Source organism: Serinus canaria, chromosome 20, assembly GCF_022539315.1.
Source record: "Serinus canaria isolate serCan28SL12 chromosome 20, serCan2020, whole genome shotgun sequence".
Classification (NCBI taxonomy): domain Eukaryota; kingdom Metazoa; phylum Chordata; class Aves; order Passeriformes; family Fringillidae; genus Serinus; species Serinus canaria.
The window spans coordinates 10,285,477-10,310,805 of record NC_066333.1 but is presented as its reverse complement, the minus strand read 5'-3'; the positions used below and the strand labels follow the sequence as shown (position 1 = coordinate 10,310,805).

Below are 25,329 nucleotides of genomic sequence, written 5' to 3'. Positions count from 1 at the left end.
TGTCCAGGTCTCCCATTTTCCCCTTCCCAGCCATCAGCTCCTGCCCTCACCCTGGCCACATGAGCTCCTGGGCATTTTTCCATCAGGAAACTGAGTTTTGGGGAGTTTTTCTGGGACCAAGCTGCAGGGACAGGAGGGACAGGCTTCCCCTGGATTTGGGGAGGAAAGGGCTAGATGGGAACGGTGCCCATCTCCACTGGCACACTCAGCTCCACCAGCACAGCTGGTTTAGAGCTGTGCTCTAAATAGAGACCTTGAAATATCTGTATCAAGAATAAACAAATACACAAAAATATATTCCCACCACTCAAGTAGGAAAAGCAGGAATTTGCACCATAAAAATAGAATTGAAAGGACATACAAAAAATACTATAGGAAGAAAACCCACAATTTCAAATCACACACCACTGCTGGGCATCAGTGTGTAAAGTGAGAATATAATTTTTTAAAGGAACTTAACTCTTATTACTCAAATACAAATGATCAATCCCAACAATTGCACCTGAAATGAAGGGCCTTACCTATAACTTACCCAGATTTTACTCTTGTCACTCTCAAAGTGGAGCAAAGGAGCTGAACAGTGACACACTCAACACGACATGAGGATTTTCATTTTCACTGAGAGAGGCTCTGCCTAAACATCAGCACGTTGCTCTCCTGGGAAATTAGATATATTGTTCTTCATATTCCAATCTGCCATAATTGGGCAACTCTCCAACATGTTTGCTCGAAATTAGAGCACCAAATGTATCACAGCAAACTAGAAAGCACTCAGTACTTTTTTCTCTTTTTTTGGCAACTTGATTTTGTTATTGGATTGAAAAAGTACATAAGTGCTTAAGTTAAACCATGCAGTACTTTTACAGAGCAGTAAAAGCCAGATTTGTTATGCATTTATGCAGCACTTTCACAGCAGTATGGTACCATATCACAGCCCAAACGCTGTTCGTGTTGTTTGTACAAGTCCTCTGTTGACTTCAGAACAGGGAGACTCCCAGGAGGAAACCAAACAGGGTGCAACCCAGCTGCTTCCAGAGAATAGCAGTAAATAAGCTGAGCAGGAAAACAAAGGGAAGACAAACTGTTTCACAGGAAAGTTATTTCTGAAGGGGCAGAACAAAGTAAGATCTGGCAGTGGCTGCTTGGCCTCCCCACAATGTGCCCAGAGCTCCCCTCACCTTCCCACATCTGCAGGAGCACTGGGCAAGTTTCCCTCAGCTGACACAGGAAAGCATGACTGAATTCCCAAAAGCAAGATTTAAAGAATGTATTCCCTTTCTCTCACAGCTCACATGGCCTCTAATAACAACACAAAATGAAGGATTTCTGGCTTGCCCCCACACTGGGCTCTGGCACAACCATTCCCAGGACTCCAATAGAAGAGAGGAGAGGGCAAGGTTTGGCCACAGCTGATTTGTAGGGGAGGGACAGATCTGGGCTATTAAAATGCAGTTTTAATACCTCTAGTTGTCATCCTGTGGGATATCCTAACTGGGGGAAGCTTTTGTGGTGGGCAAATAAAAGGTCGTGGCAGAGCAGCCCTGAAGGTGCTGCCCTCCTTATTCATCCCTCCAACAAACATCTCCCAAATGAATCAGCCTGGTAACTTCCACAGACAGGGAAATGTCACCTGCTAAAAAACCTCCCCAAATACTGAGGAGCAATCCTTGCCATGGGGACTGCTCACATGGCATTCCAAAAATCTAAAGATTGGGATCAACCCACACTACCTACACCTGTTCCTCCTGGCACTTTACACCACAGTTTAACACATCAGGTCCTTGCCTAAAGCCCTGCTGTGCAAAAATTCTGGCACAAGCACTGCAAGTCTTTGAAAAGGGACCCTCCCACCTTGCACACCCAAGCACAGGGCTCTGCACACTCACCTGGGCAGGTGGAGCCACACTCCCACACTGCAGGGAAATGTCACTCCTGAAAGTGCCACCACCCCAGCCCAGCTGCCACCCTCCCTCACTTACCCCAATGGTCAAGACTCTCTTCTGCAGATGGACAAACAGCTGTAAACCTAAGAAAACAGTTAAAATTGTCATTGGAGCTCTTTAAAATTTGTAATTTAGACAATCTCAGAAATGTGGGGAAACTTCTTGGATCACAGGGAAACCTCCAATAAAATCTTAATAACTATGAAATTGGTGTTATTTATCATGCATGCATCTCTCACTATATATTAAAAGGTTTCCTGAAAACATATCTATTTAATTATAAACCTGTAAAATAGGAACAGGCTGAATTCAGAGTGCCTTATTCTATCCTACTTGTTCTGATCAATTTTTCTGCTGGGAAAAGAATTATATCAACAGTTCAGCAACATTACAGCTATGCACTACCCAATCAAAGGCGTTTGAAAAAATAGAGAGACACCAAGACTTCTGTAAAACAGAGCAGAGAGCCCACTGCAAGTCACAGACTTACAAGAGAGAAGGAACCTGTCCCTGACACTGAGCTGAAAGAGGATGATAAAATAAAGGTGCAATAAACCCTCACTGACTCACACACAGAACATCCGAGCCGTGGCAAACTGCAGTTTTGGGGGTGCTTACAACAAAGGTGCATCAGTCTTGGTACACAGAGCTAAGGACAGGGGCAGTGAATTCTCTCCCACATTCACCCTCAGTCTCTGGTGGAGCTGCACACAAGCTTTGGGGCCAGGAAAGAATCATAATTTCTCTCTCTACAGGTCACTAACACACAAGAGGAGTGCTGTTGTGCACAGGTATTGCCCTGTAAATGCCACCCTTCCCCAGCTGTGACTTTGAAATGTCAAATTTCTGAGCAGCTTCAAGAACAGTCACTGGTTTTATCATGAAAAACCAAACCAACAACAAATGAAAAGGTCTTCAACTGCTGTGAGAACTCGACACAGTGCCAGTGTACTGACAACAATGGGCCAATTCCCCAGTCCAAAACTCCATGAATTGGCCTCCATGAACTACCAGAGGGAGATGGATGTTACCAGCTTTTCTGACTGACTAATAACAGGAACATTTATCTTTAAGCTGAGAAAAAATTATATGGAGTGAAGGGCTGCCTGTGCACTTAAAACCAATGTTATTTAAAACAGAACCAAGAGCTCTCCTCTTGCAGGAGATCTCTCCCTCCTCCCTTGGCCTCTCTAGAATATTTCTAAGCTACCAAGCAGGGAGAGCAAAGAACAGCACACCAGGTAATAACTTTAACTTTTCAGTTTCTTCCCCACTTACCTGCCACAGCTTTGCAGACACTGTGCCCAGTCAGTGCCTGGCCAGCGGTGATTAACAATTAAAACCAGCTCCTGCTACAATTCAAGGGATGCTCTGACAGTGTTTTGGCCAAAAGTCAAAGGTGTTTCTTTCCACTTAACACAATGACACAATCTAAAGGCTGTTTGGAGTTTACAAACAATGAGATCTCGGGGTCAGTGTCACACACAGTGTCAGGTGAGCACATCCCTTTAGGAGCTGATCCTCTTTCAGAGACACTCATCTCCCACGGGCCTGCTGCCAGTGCCTGCTCACAGCAGGGCTTGGGGCAGCAGCCTGGGGACAGATTTCTGTGTATATGCAAGGAATAATCATCAAATTAATCTACTAGCAGGATTAGGCCCTCAAAATTATTAGGTTAATTGGTCCATGAGAGGAGAAATAAAATTAAAAAGAAATACAACCCAAAAGCTAAATGTTCAGTACAGAGCATCAGAGATGTTTCTCAGATTTTCATGTTGATAATCAGAAGTGTCCCTGATTATTTTCTTTCATAATTGTGCTCCAAATTGTGTTTTATGTCCTACCTTCTTCTGCAAACCACTTTAGCTGTGTTTGAGGGAGCAGGCTGCCCTCAAGGAGAGGCTGTTTTATTAAATCTTCAATAGACAAACACAAAATATTTCAGATGTTTCAGACACCTTTCCCTGCTTAAAAACCAACCAAACCAGACCCACTGCCCCCTGATGCTACTCCAAGACCCCTAAGACAACAATCAAATGTCAAGATTCATGAAATCACAAACCTCCAAAATACTGATGAAACAAAACAGTATGAAAACATCCCAAAGTGCATCTTTAGCAAACAGTATCCCCCTCAAGTAGACTCATCTTTTACAGCACCAAGAAAAATAAATCCAAGTGGAGAAAAGATTTAGAGAGAAAAATACATTAGCAAATACAGATAAATTTGTTTTTAATAAAGGAGTTAATTTTCTTTCAATCCTATATAAAACAATAGCAATTAAAAACTTCATTTTTGAAAGTAAAATATTTACATATGAACAAGTAACTGTGCAAAATTTACATGAAAAAAAAATGGAAAGACAGGATTTCCTAAGAGACAAAATAAAAGGGGTGTAACAGTTGTCAGGTGTTGATAAAAATACTGATCAGCATTCAGTTTACACGCAAGAGAGTTAAATTCTACCATGAGAGTTCACACAAAGAAAGCCAAAGTATTTACAGTCATAAAAGTACTATCAATAGACAATTTAATACAATAACCTCTGAAAATATAAAGAACCAATTAGTATATTTGTAATAAAAAAATAGGTACAAAGAAGGGACTTTGCTCTGGACATCTTTAAAGTAGGCCCACAGCTTGCATACAGTCTTTTAGCAAAATAATTATAGTTTACATAGCCATTTTATGTTATGTGCCAAAAATTATGTACAATTACTGACAAAATACACCAACCATTTTTCAACACTTGATTCACACTGAGAAAGTCTTTCGATGATTCCTCTCAACTTTTGATTTTATTTAATCTAAGCTTTCACTTTAGCTAAAAAACACAGTGCAAGTAAAATATATTTATGCTGAAAAGGTTTCTCTTTTTTTCCTTTTTTTCCTTTTTTAACTTTACAGCTTTACAAACTATAGCAAATAAAATGCATTTTTACAGATGCTGCTAAAACATTCAGAAGTAACCCTCCTTTATGGGATTTCAGGGCCTCTAATAAGCAATAATGTGATTAAAATTGAGGTTATGTTTAAAATTAACTGTATATCCCTCTAGATTTCGAGCATTTGGGGGAAAGATAAATATTCTTAAAAAATCAGTTTGCTTTGCTAACTGACTGTTTTTAAAAAAAAAAAAGCTAAATGAAATGAGGTCATCTGCTGTAGACATATGCCTATGTAATGGATTTAGTTGAATAAAACTGAACTAAAATGAACAATTAATGTTGAAACTGCTACAGGGCTGACAAAGGGTAGCTAGTTATTTGCTAAACGATTCCATCAGTCTTTATATATGGCTTGTTTGGCAAGAAGGCCACTCAATCAAGAGATGAGTTAAAATTTAATTGTCCTTTTATAGTATCCACAGGCCTTGTAAGTATCCTCACTGTTACAGAAATGTATTTCTCTTATACTGAAGAGTTTATTTATAAACAGGAATATAAAACTGTTCCATGTAAAGAGGTGGTTGTTTTTTAAACAATATCCCATTCGCTTGTTACAAAAAGGCGTAATTTGCAAATATATTAAAAAATGTCCTCAGGCGTCTCTCCGTCAAAAATACCTTGATCTTTTCCATTTTACTTAAGGAATGCTTTGTATAGCAATAGTGAATGGCTTGTCTCTCGCTCATTTTCTAAACAAAATATGAGGTCCCTGAGGTTCACCCGCGTTATCCTTTGTCGCGTAAACTGTCTGGTTGTTCCAACTCCAGAGCTGCCTGGGACTGCTGCACTCGAACCAGATCCCTGGGAAGCACAAGAACAGGTCAATCAGTCCATGCCTGAAAGCACTCCAAAACTTTACAGAGAAAACGTGACCTAAAAACTCTACATATTCAGGTGTTGCTTTCAGTTTTTAAAATTTTTTAAGCCTTCTGATATTTACATTCTTGTAACAAACTTTTTCACACACTTTTTGTAAATAACTTTTTCTTTTGGATTTTTTTATAGAAGATGAGAAATTTGATAGTCTGTTGGTCTGTTTTAGTGTTATTGGAGAGGCGGCACTTTCACCCTCTAATCCACTGTCACTTTTGGAAATCTATAAATGTTAGAGTCAGAAAACAAACTTCCCCTTTTTTACCTTAAGGACAGCAGTGTGTGTGTGTCGTGTTATTCTATGTCCTATAGTAACAGGAGCTGTACACTACCAGATTAGAGATTTCCTTCTTAATTCTGATTTATTAACAACAGTTGAACAATCACAAGTTTTCAGTGCCATTCAATAAAGACAATAAAGCCCCAAAGAACTGCCTCTGTTTTTAGGAAGGCACCAAGGACAGGCAATCCCAACAACCAAACCAAACAGAAAGGACAGGATTCTTCAAATTTCCAGCATATAGATGCCAAGGGCAGCCCTGGAGCTATTCCCAGGACTGTGAGGCCTTGAATCCATGATCTCCATGGCAGGGTACTCCCCTTCTGATGACAACAGCTGTAACCAAGCTCAGGACTAAATTTAGGAGAAGCTTTCCTAGACACAGTCACATATTCTCTAATAAACCCTGAATGCTTCGAATGCTTTTCCATCTCTCAGCATCACTCATCTCTCTGGCACACACTGAGAGTTTCCCGGAGTGGCAGGATGAACATGCAGCATATAATTATATCAATCACTTATGAAGAAGAAGAAAGCAAGAAGCAGAAGGGAACAAACGAGCGGCACGGAAGGGCGGGGAAGGGCGGGCCGGGGAGCGGCTGCAGCTGCGCGCAGCGCCCGGCAGATGGCGCGCTCGGAGCGGAACGCAGGCAGCGCCCCAGCTCCAGCCGGGAATCTCCGAGCGCTGCCAGGTGATTTACCGAAATAACCAATTCTTCTGGAAACAGGTTCTATTTCTGAGGCCCACCTACAAATTCATTTTCCCCTCCAATTTAATTTATTGTACTAATGTTATCTTTTATTTTTTTAACGAAACTTTTCTACTTTGCGACACCAAACACAGCCCAGCAGTGAATACTTATCCACCACTGTGCTTGGAGAATTTTCAAAAATTTTTCTTAATAAAAACACCCCAAACTTGAAAAAAGCCCAAACTTAGAGTGGTGCATGAACCATGTAAATAAGGTGCTGAGGCTCCCACTAATGGGTGGGAATGTAATGAACATTACTGATGATCAAACCAACCTAATCCTGCACTGGAAATGTTCACTCTGGATTAGCAGAACTCTGTTGAGTGCAGGTGAATTTGCTTCACCACAGTGCTAACAGGAAAGTCAGATTTTTTTTTTACTGTATTGATTTTTGATTCTGTTTTCAACATTCTGTTGACCCAGTAAATACCAAATCACAAAAATCCTGTTGTTAGGGCTGCTCAAATGCTGGCTTTTCAAGGGAAATTTTAAGGCACTTGCACAATTTAGCCATGTAATTTTCACCAACTTCGGTGGAAATTAGAAGATGCAGGAAAGTACTGGATGCTAACTCAATTTTCTCACATACATATGATGGCTAGAGAACATAAAGAATGGCTGGAAGGGGTTTTATTCTTGGTTTTTAAGTATTCTTAGTGAAAGCTCAAGCCTGAGCTCTATTATGTAGACCATAACACTTGAAGTGCAAAGGTAAAATTTCAGGAGTCATTAAAGACACAGAATTATGTATAGAGTAAGTTAAGAAGCTTTTTAGTAACTTTCAGTAAAACCACATGAACATAAAACAGTCAAACTGACAGCAACCTGTTTTGTTGAATTTGGAAACAAAACAGTGCAATTACTACTTAGAAGTGATTTTACATGTAATTAACAGTCAGCATTTGTAGACATCAAAAGCTTCCATTTACAAAACTGTGTCTAAGTAACAACAAACCTTATTTTTCCACACTTCTTGTAATATGCCTTAACCACAAACTGCATACAAATGGTGACAAGTGGAGCCCAATTTAAAAATGTCAAGTGACACAGCAGCAAAAGCACAGCTGTGAGTATCAGATCAAAGGCAGCTGCTTCTTAATTAAGCAGACAAAAAGATTGGATTTCCAGGGAACCTGTAGTTAATTGGTTAACCAGTGATTAATCCAAGATAACTAAATTAGTCTGATTTAGATGAAATACAAACAAGTGTTCACAGGAGATGCAAAATACATCCCATAACCTAAGTGACATTAACAGACCATTAAGGTGGCACAGCTGAGCATGCAGGAGTAAGCAACACCAACATTAACTCTGCATGAGGTACTTCAGCATATTCCTCTGAGACAACTTCATTTGTGTACACATCTATCTTTGCAAAGTGCCCCATTCTGTAATTTTCATAATTTTAAACCACATCTATAAACCTTTAATAGAGTCATTTGTCAGCTTATATAAAAACAAGTCTTATTCTCAGTAGCAGACATTTTAGTAAATTTCAAAACTTAAAATTACTTTAAAAGATGCTCAAGAGGCTTGATTTTTTTATAAACAAAAATAACATTTACTAGTATTCAGATTTTTCTCTACCATTTTATATCAAGCACATGTAAATTACTGCTTCCAGCAATTCAGTATAAAACAAGGTGAACTCTTTTGAGGCTTTTCTACAGTATAAATGCTTTAGCACTGAAAGTTCAGAATGCTCAAGGAGTAATAAACAGGACTATTAAACTATTACTATTCTGTCACTTGCTATCACACACAAAACCCCACAGGGGAAAATCCTCAAATTATGAGGAGAGCTTTTGGTCCAACAAATGACAATTTTCAAAAATGTTTTGTTCTTTTTAACATTAGAGAAATCCCATATTGAATGCCTCATGCAGAAAGCAATTTTATACCATTTCTTGTTTATTAACTTGTTTAGAAATACAGCAGATAAACATGTAGCAGAATATAAATTAATTTAATCAGACACTGAGCATTCCAATACCTAGTCTGCAGAGAATTTTTTTAAAGGCAGATTCAACAGTAGAATGTACAGAGGATGGGCAAGAACATCCTGATCAGATGGAACTGGTCAAACTGATCTGCTGTGGAGACACTAAAACTAAGGCAAATCAACTGCTGAGAAGAAAAATTAGGTAAGCTCCTGTAACTTGAAGCTCCTGCTGTCAAATTTAGCAGTGATTTAATTCAACTACCCCACCTACCTCAGCATTATTCTGCACTTCAGGTTAGATTGGTTATAACCACAAAAATCTTCCAAAACTAGGGAGGCCCAAAAAGCTGAGACTTGTTAGATCAGAGATGGTTTTTCTAAGATCCCTCTAGTTCCATGAATCAAGGGAATGACCACTCAGATTCTATTCTCTATGCCACTACAGGTGCTAAAAATTGATCCTAGCCTTGGAGTAAGCACATCTGAACACAAAACATTTCTGCTGTTCAGGGAGTTTCCACAGACTGGGGAAAAGCTCTGAACAAAAAGGTTTGCACAGTGGCTGAGGCAGCAAAACCAAAGGTGACAATTATACTGTACCTCTGTCCCTGATCCAGATCCTGGGGAATCTACTTTCCTTTTCTTCCTGGGACCGATGGCAGCTAACGCAGTCAGGTTGGCATCCCTCTGTCTCATCTGGGCTAGCTCTTGCTGCTGCATCTGTGTGTGCCAGAAAAAGGATGGGTCATTATTTCTCTTTCAACTTCCAAACTAAAAGTTTATGTTAAGCTCAGTACTCACCTCCTTGGCCTTCTGTTTCAACCTAAGCTGCTCTGGATCTTCTTGTCGAGATCGAGACTGTGTTGATAAAGGATGAGCAGGAGGTGGTTGGAGGAAAAGAAAGAAAAAATAACTCAGTTACAAAAGCAGTTAAAATTATATATTAAAGCTTTTCTTAAATTTCAGCAGGAAGTGGGGAATACCTATCACTCCCACAGAGGGTAACAGTGGTAAACAACTTCTGGAAAGTAAAAGTTTTCCTTTTCTTAACGTTTCTATTTTTGAAAAAGGCATCCCATTTTTCTGCTTTGTTAAAGATAGCCAAGGAGTAGCCAGGCAATTATGTCTTAAACGCAATCATTACAAGACACAAATTACACAGATATGTGAACTGAATTGCACACTTTGAATATGAACAAAAGAATCAGACCTGTACTTTTTAAAACAATTCGTCCCCTTGCTGGGTAACCAGCACTTACTCAGAGCTGATCTTTCTGCTACACCTACACACAAACAGGTCAGGCTGCAGGCAGAACAAAGTGCACCCGAGTGACCCAAGATCATTTACATCAGCAATTGCCCATTTCACTGGGCACCTGCATTCCTTGTGTGTGTCAAACTTACAGAATAATGAAATAATTTAGATTAGAAAAGACCTTCAAGAACATTCAGTCCAGCTGTTTCCCCAGCACCGCCAAGCCCACCACTAAACCATGCCCCCAAGTGCCACATCTACACAATACTTCTAAGGATGGTGACTCAACCACTGCCCTGGGCAGCCTGTTCCAGGGCTTGACAACACTTGCAGTGATGAAATTGCTCTCAATATTCAATCTAAACCTCCCCTGATGCAACTTGAGGCCATTTCCTCTTGTCGTATCAAATCCTGAGTGTTGTTAATCCCTTACATTTTTTAGGCCAACAACAAAATAAATTTGGATTTTGACATTTGTCAACTCATGCTGGATCACAAAACTAACAGAAAACATACGTTGTTTTGTGAATTATTTCTAGGGTACTCTTATCTAATCATATTCATTCTGTATTCACTGAGTAAAACCACAGTTTAATTTTTGCATTCATGTTTACATCAACTGCTTCCTATTTATTGTATTTCTCCACTTTGTAAAAATCTTCCTGAATTGTATTTCTAGTCTCTATTACATTTAAGAGTACCACCAAGCTATAAAATTAATCTTTCTTTGCCAATGCAATATGCAAAAACTAAATTTTAAGACTCCTTTTAATTTGGGAATATGCAATGACAGTGGCAAAGAAGCTGTTTCCCATGCTTTACAATGAAAAGCAAAACTGAGCTCCAGTTCAGAACACATTCATCAAGTTCCATCTTTGAAGATTAGCCTTCTCCTTCATTGCAAGTGTTTCAGAATGAAAAGAAACTCTGCAGTTTTGATGTCAAAAGTGACACTTTGCAAACACGTGTGAAAGCCAAGCACTTGCCTTTGCTGCGCGCATTAAAATTTCCCTTTCTTGTTCATCTTTACGCTGCTTCTCTATTTGATCAAGTTGTTCAAAGAACTTGAGCTGCGCCCGAACGTCACTTGCTTGTTCATATCTTTCATCATCCTGAAAATACAGCAAATATGTTTCTCATTACTGCCTCAAAAACAAAGCTGTTAACTTGTACTGTGCTGGGGAAGAACATACACATTCAAAGCTCCAATGTTCACTTTGTCCTTTTCAGACAAATAGCAGGAGTATATTTACACCAGTCAAACCAGCTAGAACTCTTAAAAGCATTTTGTTCTATTCCGTGAATCATCAGATTTTGACTTCTAAACTAATATCATCACAGCTTTAACCTCTCAAACATATTTCACAGGGCTGTGTGGTTTTTTAAACACTGCTCAGGCATTTGCATCTATTAGGAACACACATCTGTCAGATAGCAGTCTCCTGGGAATTCAAAGCAGTGCTTTTATCTGTCTGACTCTACAATCACTCACACACTAAACATTTGACATAATAAATAAAGGGGAGGGCACAGCTTCTCTGCATTTGTTTTAAAACCATTTTGTATATGCAAGCTGAAAAGCTCCAATCACCCATGTGTATTAATATCTTAATGGAAGGTGAATCAGTCAAAGAGAATAAACAACCTGATTTCACAGAAAAAAAGAACACCTGAACTCCTGCATTACAGTCAACACCCCAGCCTGCTGAATTTGTGCAATTTTGCCATTTGATTTGAGCAATTAAATACAGTTACCTTGTAGGAAATATTCCTTTGTTGAGCAGTCTCTGATAGTTTTTCCACGAGGTTTTGTAGTCTTTGTTGTGTAGCATGTGATACATAGCTAACTACATCAGGATGGATTTCTGTTATTCCGTGTTTTTTACCTACAATCAAAACACAAGTGGGTTGCAAAAAATCATTTTACAATACAACTAAATATGAGCAAAATCTCAGTCACAGAAATTTAAATCCCCTTTTCTAAATATGATTTGCAGGTTTTTCTCAGTCAAGGATTAAACGGGAAATTACACATATATTAAAATTCGTATTAGTTTAACAAAATTGACAATCTATTAATAAATGCTGTATACTGCAATGTAACAAAGAGTTCAAGATTGCTTTTTGTTCCACCATCAATTCTAAATTACTAAGTAACGCTGATAAAAGTGCTTCTGGACTTATTTCATTGTTTGTGTTATGCTTGATACACCTTATTAGTTTATACAGTCAGACTTTCAGCCAGATTGAGTAGTTTTAATGTTGAATTGCCAACACTTTAGAAGGCAAATCTATGTTTGCTATTCCTTGACACTATTCTACTTTCATAAGACAAATTATTTCCCACAAGCATCTGAATATACCAGAAAATACCAGAAGGTAATGACTCCAGCAACTTCTAATTATTCAAAGCAATTTCTTTGGAAAATGCCTTTGATTAAACCTAAGAGTAGTGAAATTTGTTTTTATTAATGTTCAAGATAAAAGAACATACCGATTTCTAATATCCTTCTTTGTAAAGGTGCTGGGAAAAGGAAGGTTTCGTCTTTACAGGACCTTGTTAATGTGCCCACGAGCTCAGAGTTTGTTGCCAATATCCGAGCACTTTCTTCTGACAGGTTGACTCCAGCCATTGATGCAACATCATTAATGTCATCATCATCCCTTAAAGGAAGGAAAATTTATTATAATCATAACATTTAGTGCTTATCTGCACACACTGCTATGATACCACAGCTGCACATAATGAATTCCACCATAAACCTGAATAATTAGTTTTACATTTTATTTGCTTTTGTGATATAATAAAATACAACTCATTTGTTTGTAAATGAGAAATTACTGCTTTGACTTCCAAGAGCACTAATTTTGTACTTCCTGTTTTTTCCAAGATGCTTTTTTATTTTTCAACACCTTGAGAAACAAGAGACCAGACGAATCACTACTACAAAACAATAATAATCTGCCCTCACCACCAAGACAGGCAGTACCTCACCAAGTAACTCAACCAGAGCTGGGAGAAGTAAAGGAATGAATTCCACTTGCTTGTCTGGGCAGGAATTGTTTATGAGGTTTAATGCCAGCTAAATGCCAAAACCAGTCTGGCACGAGTATGTCCAGTGCTGTTTGCTGAAGTCTTTAATGAAGAAGCAAACCTGCCCCCAAAAAATCCACCTGTAGGTTATTTTGAGTTTCCCCAGATGGATTCAGCACCAGGAATGTCTGAGTTCAGCTGCCCACGCACAAACATACAGTTCCTCACCTAAAAGAGCCTCCCCCAGGTTCTTTCAGTTTATTCTTCTGAGCAGCAGCTACTTGTGTCGAAACAGTGGCAATAGCTTTGTTTCCAGGTAATACTGCTGGTTTTACCACAGGTACTGCAAGAAGACAGACAGGATTTGTACTCCATCAGTAAGAGTTCACACATGCAAGCCAGTCACATGTAGTTATGGCAATAGGTCTGGTACAAAGAGTTGACCTCTATAGCTTCTGTCACCCAGGTAAAAACAGGACCCTTCTCACACATATCCAGCAGCCAAACCATTTCTCTGTCAATGCTGCCCTGACAGATCTGCACCCCCAGCCACTATGGCACTACACTGTGGAAGATTTTACCAGTAGTACAAAAAGGGCACGCATGAACTGACATTCATAGAAGCACAGAACGGTTTGGGCAGGAAAGAACCTTGAAGATCCTCTCATTCCAGCTCCTCTGACACCTTTCACTAGACCAGGTTGCTCCAAGCTCCATTCAGTCTGGCCTTGGACACTTCCAGGAATGGGGTATCAACAACTTCTCTGGGCAAGGGCAAGAATTACCTGAAGCATGGTTTAGGGATTGCTGCCAAATATGGCATATCACAAGTATCTTGACCTCTTACCTGTCTGAAGTTGATTCAGTTGGATTTGAGGAGTGGTGAGCATAATGCGACTGTGTGGTTGCCGCAATGCCACCATGGGTGTCTGTGTCAACGTTACTTGTGGAGGCCTTATCAATGCCCCAGCTTTTTGAGACTGTTGAATAACCTGCAAATAATAAGGAAAAAAAAAGAATTGTAAATAATCTGAGAATCAGGTGGGAAGAACAAACCCCAAGAGCACTTTAACCAAGATGCAATTTAAGTGATACTTTTTTTATCAGATCTTTGACTGAGCCAAACCACCAACTTAAGAAGCACTATCAAAAAAACCCCTGTGCAGTAACAAACGTTGTACTCCAGCTCACATACCAGTGGCGTGGACTGCCCTTGTTTACTGACACCAACTTGTGTGGGCTGAGTGAGGCTGATGACGGGTTGCTGGAGGGTACTGGTGACAGTGGCAGTGGCCTTGCCCGCCGTGCGCTGCACCGAGGAGCTCAGCAGCACGGCCGCCGCCGACGGGATCGTGGCTATCGTCGCCTGCGTCGTGGGCTGCTGCTGCTGGCTCTGCTGAATGAAAGCTGCAGAGTCTGGTGTTAACTGTCTCAAGGCAGGTAAACTCCTCTGAAAGGGGAAAGGAAAGAGTTTGGTTGTTCAATCCTGGCTCACACAATATTAATTGTAAAGAAGTGTCGCGTTTTGTTTCGGTCCATTGGATCGGTCTGTGTGCACCTGAGGAAAGGGGAGCACACAGAAATACCAACCTGCTCCTATTTAATAAGCAGGACAGAGGGACAAAACCTTTTGGCTATCATGGGCATCTAGGCTGTGCAGCCTACCTGGAACCCCTGGTATGTATTTAACAACTCAAGCTCATGCCGCCTTCCTTGACTGTTGTCCTACAGCTTACAAGTCACACTGGAACACCAGGGAAGATTTCAGAATAGCTCAACAGAGACGACAGTGTTTTGGCAGCTTCTTAAATTAGTCGTTTTCTTATGGCAACAATTTTTGTCTTCAGGAACAGCTCAAGGTTGAACAAGCATTTAAGAACCCAGAAATGTCTACACACACCTATAACTACATGCCATAATCATACATTAGTCAAGCAGTTACATTCTTACAATTCAGTGCTGTTGTATTTTCACTGATTTCACTGACGGTAAATGTTTTGCAATAAATACTATTTTGAGATTTGCTGAACTACTATAAAATTTATGTCAAATGTGATTTATCATTGGGAGATGACAAATTTCCGGCTTCTCCAAACCAGTTTACAGCACAGGCAAAACTTCCCCAGAAGGTACAATTTTCTATATCACTGAATCCCTTTGCTTTCTAAGACCAAAAAGAGAGCAATAAATCAATTCATAGGTTTGTGGCTTAAGTCATAGAAAGAAAACTTTTCAGATTTCTCAAAAGAGCTACTATGTGTCACCATGGTAGAAGTTACATTACTGACTGTGCCAATGAATCACAGTAACAAACTCTAGGAAGTAAGACACAAAAAGTATTTTTTAAGGGAGCAAAAACTTAACCAGGCACCATTTAAAACTTCCTTTAACTTAATTTTGGAATTCCAGCTATAATGGCAAAGGATGTGTTTGTGTTCATTGCAGCTGATATATAAGCACAGAGATAAAGGAAGAGTAGTGAAGATAAGTTACCTTCAGGAAAGGCACAAGGTAAGGTTGAGGTGAAGAATTAAGTTCTCTGTAGAGCCTACTGGTAAAGTCTTCTGGTTCAATTTTTCCATCCTTCAAAACAGAAAACTCAAATGAATAAACCTGTAGAAATTAATTTTTAGAGCTATCCAACACTAATAAAAATTAAGACTTGGGAACACGCTGAAAATAAGTGGTTTTAATCATCCCTCACTATTTTTAGTTACCAATAGCTTTATGGTAGTAACCGACTTTACTACAAATTTCAATTAATAAGCTCTAAAGACCCCTGGTTACTGCATGATGGAATACACACAACCATAACTTAAAGGTTGCTAACAAGTAGGCTAAGCAATACTAGCATTCACTCTAAAAATATTAAATATGTCAAGCTTTTATATTAGCATCAGGCAAGGTTTATTACCTTTGTCTTTGTAAAAACTTGTGATTTCCTACAGTCAGCTATTGCACCAGCTGTTGTGTTTTTCCTCAAGTACATAATACATCTTTTTATTCATTTTTTTATCAAAATGTAGAATTTAAACAGCCACTACTTGCATTACTCAGACTCCAACTGAACTCATGTTCTCATACATGAATATAAGCAGTAATGTCTCAGTTATAAACTTAATGGAAAATTTATCCATCTATTTTAATTCAAAGAGGCAAAGTTAATTTGATTTAGCTCAGATTTTATAAACTCCATCCACTGAAGGATAAAAAAGAAAACCAACACAAAAAACCAGTTTTGAGTCTGAATTTGTCCAGATGCTGTATTTAACAACTTCTGAGGAACTTTTCTTACCAGCAGATTCTGTACTAATTCCTTCACATTAGCCGCAGTCTCTGAGGACTGTTTTCCAGATGATGCCAGTTTTATTAATGTGGACAGAAAGTTTTTGCATTTCTTCACATTTTCCATAGTTTCCTTAGAAGGAAGGGTAAAAAGAAAAAGTAAAAAGAAAACAATCAGAAAAAGGAAGACAAACTCCTCTTAACACATGATCTGACCATATACTCCATGATATAAAGTCCTTTAGTTCATCAGTACAGAGCAATATTTATAGATACATGTCCCTCAACTTAAAACACAAACAGATTGAAATTATTCTTTTGCTTCATATACTCATACATATTGTACATTTTTGTTACCAAAATTTAAGGCATTGTGATTCTTCATCAAATGAGGAAACACCAAGTATTTTAAGAATGGCACATTGTACATGGGAAAATACATGTTTTAGCAGGACAAAAAAATAGTAAAGCTGTTGTTTCACAGTGCACAGTACATACATTCTCCCTGTTTTGCAGTCCTGGAAACATGCAGCTTTAATCAATCAGTGCCAACTGCTTATCCTTTCTTATACTGATTCTCCTCTATGGTGCTGAACAATTCACTGTTCTATAAAATACATCTAATCTGTATTTTTAAATGAGTGCTTTAATACTGTTACAGAAATAAAAACACTACCACCTATCAAAATTCAAGTGACCTGTACCCACACCTTGTAAATTATATGGTTCTATTAAAGTTTACCTTTTCAAGGTCAACAGCTCACAGGATTCCTGCATCTTTACTAATCTCCACTCCCATCTGTGTTTACAAGTATGTGTCTATATGCACACCATGCATATGTGAGTGGACAAAAAGAGATGTTACATCTCTCAGAATCTTACTGTGGCAGCAGTGGAGGTGGCCGTTGTCCCTTGCACTGTTCTCTGAGGAGTTCCAGTTTGTACAGCTGTTGCTGTCCCCAACGTGGTTGTTTGTGCAGTACCACCCAGAACAATCTGAGGCTGCAGAGAATAAAAACACAAGATTATTTTCCGTGGAACGTACCAAGAGCCTGTTTTCCTGAGCTATCAAACAGAAGATGAGCCACAGGGCAGTAGAACACCTTTCACAGCTGCTATAAATAAGTTGCTCACGGTCTGGTGCAGTGGAAGGAAACGGCCACCAGATGGCACTAAAAACATTCGAAACGGGAATTCCAAAAGTTGATTAAAAATTGCGCGATTTTTGGTCACTGAAAAAAATACCATAAACGAAATCTCAGCCAGTGGGGTTCCAAAACTCAGCTAAAACAAGTGCTGAATTCCTGTGAATTCAATTTGTCTTTCTGACTGTTTCATTAAATGCCACTTCCAAAGGGGGGGAATTTCTAAAAAGGCACAACCGGCACAACAGCTTTGGTCTTATTGAGGTCTTTGCAATAAACCACAGGACAAAACATTTTTCTAGTTTTGAAGACAAATTGGTAATTTGAAGTAGAAATAGTAGCCCCAAAGAATCACAATTACAGGCAAGATCCTCTCCCATACACAGCTCATTCATGGGCTTCCAACAGTCTAATTATTAACAACAACCCAGTCTGAGAGACAAATTCCTACCAAGCTACAACTGACACTCAGAATGTTCACAAATCATTTGTAAACTTGCTCTTTATATAAAGATGCACAAAAAAAGAGGCTCCCCTGCTGCCAAAGCTAACTTTATTGGTATTTTGGGAGAAACTAAGGGAGACAAGGATTTCATTTGTCTCTTTTTTTTTTTTGAAATCAGGATAAATTAAGTCCATGGTGTGCTCATTACAGCACAAAATATGCAGATGGAATGATGGTGGGTTTTTGTTTTTTTTTTTTGTCCTGTATAACAGCAGTGCAAATTAAGGAGACTCAGTTAGGTAAATTAACTCTTAGATCTAGAAAGATCACTGGAATATGGAAAGGTTCTCTGAGGGGAAAAAGGTTAACTGGATGCATAGCAAAACCTGCATGTTTTAAATTAAAACTCTCTAATCCTGTCTACTCAAAGGATGAAGAAAGCACAATGAGACAGATTAAGCGACAGCAATCATGTTGTATCACTGCTGCCTGGAAGCCATGAGGAGAATGTCACACTCTTGCACTGTTTTTTAAACTCCTGACATCTCAAAAAAAAAGTCCAAGCAAACCCAAAATGAATAGAGGCCAGCCCAGACTGACATCAGTCTATCTGTGAGTTATCAGTCTCCAGAAGGACACAGACCAAAGCAGACTCATGTGAAAGGGAGAAGGCTTCATAAAGAGAAGGCTGCCAGTGCAGTCATCTTTGCAATTGTAAATTTTGCTGCAGAATTCAGAGGGCTGCAGATCCACCACAGGAATAACACCACAGCCCAAAACCCAAGGGGAATTCTTGTCATCTCCTTTAAGAAGAAAGCATAAAGGTATTTCATTTCAGTCAGCACTCCGACTGTACGAACTACAAACACAATACCTTTAAGTGGAGATATGTATAGGTGCAATATGAAATAATACCAATATCCATATAAAAAACTTATACCTGTACATCCAAAATATGCACTGAGACCTGCAGAAGTTTTAGAAAGGCTAATCCAGAAGGCATTTCTTCCCTGCACTGAGCAATTGCACTTCCTGTGTGCCTGGCAGTCTCATGCACACATCACTTCCCTACACACTCACTTGCACAACCGGGGGCCGCTGTAGCGTTGTCGTGGGTTGCACTGTTGTTTGAGCCTGAGACACTTGCTTGATGATAGTAGTTGGTGTCACCTGTCGTGCAATAATGGGTGTTCCTGGAGCCTGGGGAAGAGGGAAAAAATCATTAACACATCAGTGCCTATAGTTCAATACCAACTGTTCTATCTAGTGTTCTCATTCTGCATTATTACAAATAACAAAGAATGCATCTGAAGCACTGCGGAACTCCAAGAAGGATTTTCAGTCCTGAACTTCATGCAACTGTCAAAATCTTGGTGTACATATATCCATATCAATTTTTTTCTTTTAGTCTTGTATTTATTCTGGGGAGAATAGTTGTACACATTAACCATATATGGTCTTCATTATATCAACGTTTTCAACTTAATGAGATTCAGATATGTAAAAATATTTTTGATCAGTAACAGCCAAGCTGTAACAGAATTAGGAACAAAATGCAATGCCTCTGCCTTGTGGAAAGTAGATTTAGATTAGCTATTTGGAAGAAATTCTTGGCTCTGAGGATGATGAGGCCCCAGCACAGGTTGCCCAGAGAGGTGTGGACTCCTCATTCCTTGAAGTGTTCCAGGCTGGGATGGGGCTTGAGGCAACCTGGTCTAGTGGAAGGTGGCTCTGCCCATCTCAGGAACTGGATGAGCTTCAAGGCCCCTTCCAACAGCTTTCCAACAGAAACAATTCTGAGATTCTATGCATCTCAGATTCATAGAATAAACAGTCAGTACATCCCAGTTAAATCTATGGTTTCTTCACTAGTATCACACCTTACTTCCTCCTGTTTTCTGCACAGGGAACAAAACAGTTTTTAGCTTGCTGGACTGACCTGCACTGTGGATATCTGCACTGGGGGTGCACTGGTAGGTGTAGCAGGACGAGGAGTCAGAGTGTTCTGAGGCTGAGACTGGGCGTGTGCCTGGGCCTGCATCTGTGCCAGGGCTTGCTGGGGGATCATCAGCAGCTGCCCGTTCTCACTGCGCACCAGGACCATGCCTGCAAAACAGAGAGTGGTCAAGGAACACATCGTTTGCAAAGATCAAAGAACATATTATTCTGTTTGGTTTTTTTAATTCAAATTGGGTACATACGGAATTAATGTACTGCTGAAGGACTTGCTAGACAGCTAGCAAGAGAGGTTTAGAAAAAAGTAAAACGCCCAGCTGCATTATTGTATTTTGTCTAGAATAGCTAATTTCAGAAATACTCGATCCAAATGCTTAGTATGGTGTGCATCAGAACACAGTGAGGTGTATCTGCCCCAACCACAAATATTTCATTTGACTAGAACTTAAAATGATCCTGTAAAAATCCTACCTGCTCTTTACTAAGACATTTGTTTTATGAGACACTACAAATAGAAGAAAATCCTGCCATTAGACAAGATTCCTGTTAGTTTGTCTTTAAAAGGGGAAGAAAAATAATCAAACCTAGGCTTCATTATCAACAGCAACACAATTGTCTAAGTTCTAAATTAATTTCCCATAACCAATTCAGTAATGAAAGTGGCTATAAAATCATAATCTCTCTCATGTGCATCAGCAACAGACTGCATTGTGCCATGTTACACCCCAAATGAAAAATAAAACAGAGAGGGAAATGAGGAAGTCATTCCCTGCTCAGTCACTCAGATCAATACACTTAACCCCACTGGGTAGCTGTAGGGAACCAGATTTTAACAGGCGGAATTTCAGATGTGATTCTCTCTTCCTTGAAGGCACAAACAGGATCTGGACAACATGAACTGTTTGCCAAGAGCTCCTTCATTCAGCTTGCCTCACTCACTCACTCCCTGAGAGCCTCAGGACCTCATCAGCTCTGAAAAAGCCACCTAAGGAAACAAACTGGGCACTCAAAATTAGTTGGCTTTTCTGAGCAGCTACAGGAAGAACCTTCGCCATGAAAATCAAGAGGCACTAGTGAAATCAGAAAGTTTTTCTTAAGTGTTGTTCAGTGAATCAAAAGCCCATACACACTCCCCAACAATATCTGGAGATGTGGTCTATTGCATCTCAGAGCATGACTACTTCAAAAGAATCAAGCTTTTATTTGCTCTTCTATTCTGGTGAAGTGCTGAAACGTTTACAGACAACGCCTTAAACAGTTTTCTTGGACACTTTTACAAGTAAACTGTAAAAATTCATATACTGATTTTTACAAAAATGAGTTCAAAAGAAAAGCCTTAGTTGATTTGCCCCTAATTTTTCCTTACACTCTCTAAATTAGCTCTCTTTTAATGAAGCAGTCACACAGAGATGTTACACAAGTTTACACCCAAAATGTGACTTTCCATCACAACTTATTTTAAAGTGTTAAGGTGGGACCCACAAAGTGCTATGGACAAGTGTTATATCTAGAAACAAATATCCTCAAAAGTGTTTTTCTGTAGGAAAGGAAGAGGAGGAGAAACTTATTTATTATCCTGCAAACTGTAGAAGTAAATACTCTTTGTTTAGCTGGCAGGTCCAAAAACCTATTTTCCAAGCCATTCCAAAAAGTAAGGTTTCTTCTCTCGTAACTTACGTAGGGAGAAGTATTTCCTTTAAAATAGCAAAGGCACACACCACCACCACCTCCACCACATCTTAGGGGAACTTAAACACCTTAATAGTGAACACAGAGCTTGATGCTGTGGGCTGCTCATCAGAACCATCACTACACTCAGTCTAGCACTATGAGGAGAGGGCTACTGACAAAGGACAGAGAAACTGAACATTTTAAAGACTACAGAATGACCTGCTACCACATCAACCTCACTCCTGCATTCAAAGAACTGGGCATCCTCTTCAATGTGCAAACATAAGATCTTGGGAAATGAACTCACATTGCCCATTTTTGTCGTCCCTCATGACGATCAGCTGAAGCAGCTAAATGCTGAATTGGTGGAAATCTTCAATATTATTATAAATTATATCATCAGTACTGTGGCAATCTGATTAGAGGAGCTATAAGTCAACATCAAATATTAAGGCTGAGTATTTAATTAGTTTCTAGCAACTAAAAAGGCCCTATGCAAATACCTATGCCCGAGCTTTCAGAAGTCCTTAAATGTCACAGAACTACACCACAACACACCCTTTTTCCTAAAATTCACCAGTTTGGGAATTTCCTAAGGTACCCTAAAGTTAATGTGCCATCCAAATTCTTCAAAGAGTTATATATTTTTTCCTTAGAGAAGTAACATGAGAAATACTAAACCTAGTTTTAGATGAGGGGGGTGTGTTTAAACTTCCTTCTCAGTGTAAAAGTGACTGAAGTTATATGAAAGCACCAAGCCAAAGCAGTTCCCCTGCAGATGAGAACATTACAGCATCAGGCAGTGGCCCAGAGCCCTGTGATACCTGTTCCTCTCTCCAGCTTGACACACCCCTTGGGCTCAGCAACATGTCTTCACTACACAGTAACACACCAGTATGGTCACCTTACTGCTTTGCTCCCCCAAACTATGAATGAGGAGAGAGAAAAGATGGGAAATAACCACAAAGTGAAGGTTCAATATCCCTGAAGTGCAAGCACAACATCTGAACAATGAAATATTCTCCCTGAGCTACATGCAAAATTAGAACATGCCTACACATTAACATAGCACAACTGCTCAAATAGACAGTTGAAAAGCATATTAATGTGAGCTTTAGAAAACATATCAAGAAAGTTCAATTTTTGGCAGCAGACAGACAAAACAATCATTTGTAATTCAAACCCTGACTCTAAGCACTACCCTGTTAGATTTCTAACTCCAGGAAGTCTGAAGTACTTCTTTCAAGTATTGAAGTCATAATAAAAAAGTAACTCATACAAAGCCACATTTATATCTGTCGTTATTTAAATAGTTCTTTCATTCCCACTCAAATTTGATACACAGTTATTTTTAATTTATATAGTTTCTAACATGTCATTAAGTCAGCCTCTACCCCTGATAAATTCCTGTACACACAAGGCTACATACAAGCATAAAGACAGTTACTACCATCTGACTAGTCCTGCAAAAACTTTAATCACAGTATGATGACATGAGACATTTTACCTGGTTGGAATGTCAGCTTGTTGGTGGCTGGGTGACTTTGTAAAAGGTGTAAAAATTCAGAATGTGATGAACTTGAAATTTGAGTGCAGAAACTCTCCAGTACTACAGTGTGCAGGCAAGGAAGTTTTGACTGAACACAAAACACCCCTCCAGCCTGATGGGAATTATTCAAAAAGGGAGATGGAGCTGTTCTCTGAGCTTCTGTCCCTACAGTCCAACTACAAACTCTTTTCCAACCCAATTAGCTAAAAAAGGAACTCACTAACCCAAAACTATACCCAAGCTGGCATTAAGTGGATTTTCAGTGAAGTTCAGAAGGGTCATTGGAGATAACTCGATTATGAATTAAAAACAAAAGTCCCATTTATCTCCTACTTTTAAACACAATCACTGTGGGACTGTAACACCCCCTCTCCCCATCCACACATGAATCTCAGTCAATAGTTTGTGACAATGAAGAAGAGGAAGGGCTGACAGCCCCATGTGGGGGAAAAGAAATTTCTTTCCAAAACTTGCATTTTAAATATTTAAACACAGGTAAATATCATAACCTCAAACTCCAATGCATAAGGCTGCAAATGCTGAATGAACTACCAGGTACTAGAAGACAGCTAGAATTGTATAACTTATCTCACTGCTTCAATTAAATTCAGCAACATACTTAAAGATGGAAAACATCTTTCTGTTTTATCAACCAGGTTTTTGTTCCTGGATTAATGGATTAATTACTGCTTGAGATCAAACAGCTAATAAACATCACTGGAAACGTTCAATTAGAAAAAGGTGACAATGAAACCTGGCCATTTTAAATATCTTTCTGCCTTCTTTTTCCTAGAAAGTCTGATCACGTGTACTCTAAAATCATATTCACTATTAAAAATGCAAACATTCAAAAATTCTTTCCAAGTCTCTCATTAAAAAACTAATTAAAATTAAAATTAATTACCATTTTTGTTAGAAGTTAGATGCTTAAGAGAATCCTGAAAGAGGTTCATATTTGAGTTGGAATTAAACAATTCATCATGGCTCCAAATGAAGGATTAACAAACTTAGTTGGCTGTTTCTGATGCCAGAAAAATTTGTGCTCCTGACCAGTAGTATGGTCACCTCACATGTTCTTGCAGTGAAGACCTTCCCAGATCCATCCTGTTTACAAGACTGCTCAGGATGGAAAATGCCATCATTATGTGATGTAGCTGCATGATTCTGCAGGGTCATCTTTGCCACTTGCTTATTTGTAATTCTATTTGCTAATGACATTTCCATTTATAAAGTGTTGTGCTTTGGGGTTTTTTCTTTGTTAGTGTTTTTTCAATTAATAAAACGTGTAAAATCATGCACTGGAATAAAAAGTGAAGAGTTCTGGCCATTGGACATATCAGAAAAACACAAATCAGACTTTTTTTTCTAATACTTCCCCTCTTCCTTATTTCTTTGAAACATGGCTTGGCTTAACAAAGACTAAAGAAAAAAAATAACAGAATGATAAGGAAGACTAATAAAATATTCTGTAGCCTTTGCAGGCCATTCTGATTATCTGTGTAATTTCACACACATTCTACTTTCATACTAGAGAAGCCTACGTCCAGAAAACAAAACACTTTCCTGATTTGTTACCAGTTTTTACTGATAGATCTTGATTAGTAATATTTATAGGAGCTGCACTTTCCAGTGAGGGAGATAAAATCACCTGCAGACACAGCAGCACCTTCAGATCAGTGTTCTGAGGAAGTGCACAGTCCAGCAGTGTCACCCATGACAGCCACACCCAGCAGGAGGCCACTCCAACAGCAGCATGTCCCAGTGTCACCTCCAGGATAACGCTCCATATCCCAGTGTCACCTCCAGGATATTGAATGCTCCATGTCCCAGTGTCACCTCCAGGATAACACTCCATATCCCAGTGTCACCTGTCCATGTCTCAGGGACTCCACCCATACTATGGGCGACACACTGAGGGACTCCCTCTCCAGTTAGCAAGCACCTAATGGGAAGACAGAGCAAGGTGTGCCCATGCTTCTCATAGGGCTTAACAGTGTACAAGGACCAAACTCCTGCCTGTGAAATACAAACCCTACACAGGACCCTGATCCCAAGTGACATCAGCTGTCACTATCTGATCCCAAGTGACATCATCTCTCTTTCTGATGCACACACTCAACAGAAGAACAGAAGGTACAAGCTTACAGATATTGCTTGTTACCCACAATGTAGTTCATGGTTAAACCAGATCAAGTCAATCCAGATCAAGTCAGAACCATTACTAAGAATCTAGACTTTTAATAAGTTGTTT

General features: G+C 39.3%; 1 protein-coding gene across 2 annotated transcripts in view; it reads right to left on the bottom strand.

The window, feature by feature from the left end:
- Positions 1-4,158: 4,158 nt before the first annotated feature.
- The window catches only part of TAF4 (TATA-box binding protein associated factor 4), a 36,696-nt gene continuing 15,525 nt past the window's right edge, over positions 4,159-25,329 (bottom strand). Inside the window, exons 3-16 of one of the 2 annotated variants that reach the window (XM_009093127.4) lie at positions 19,842-20,008; positions 18,983-19,102; positions 17,195-17,314; positions 16,323-16,445; positions 15,521-15,610; positions 14,223-14,477; positions 13,875-14,019; positions 13,256-13,370; positions 12,488-12,657; positions 11,749-11,879; positions 10,980-11,105; positions 9,540-9,596; positions 9,339-9,458; positions 4,159-5,692 (exon numbers count right to left, since the gene is read on the bottom strand). In XM_009093127.4, the coding sequence (XP_009091375.2) occupies positions 5,525-5,692; positions 9,339-9,458; positions 9,540-9,596; positions 10,980-11,105; positions 11,749-11,879; positions 12,488-12,657; positions 13,256-13,370; positions 13,875-14,019; positions 14,223-14,477; positions 15,521-15,610; positions 16,323-16,445; positions 17,195-17,314; positions 18,983-19,102; positions 19,842-20,008 (1,907 nt within the window). In that variant the 3' untranslated portion in view covers positions 4,159-5,524. Of the gene's footprint in view, positions 5,693-9,338; positions 9,459-9,539; positions 9,597-10,979; positions 11,106-11,748; positions 11,880-12,484; positions 12,658-13,255; positions 13,371-13,874; positions 14,020-14,222; positions 14,478-15,520; positions 15,611-16,322; positions 16,446-17,194; positions 17,315-18,982; positions 19,103-19,841; positions 20,009-25,329 lie in introns of those variants that run through there. The other variant, XR_007779192.1, reaches the window with a different exon arrangement.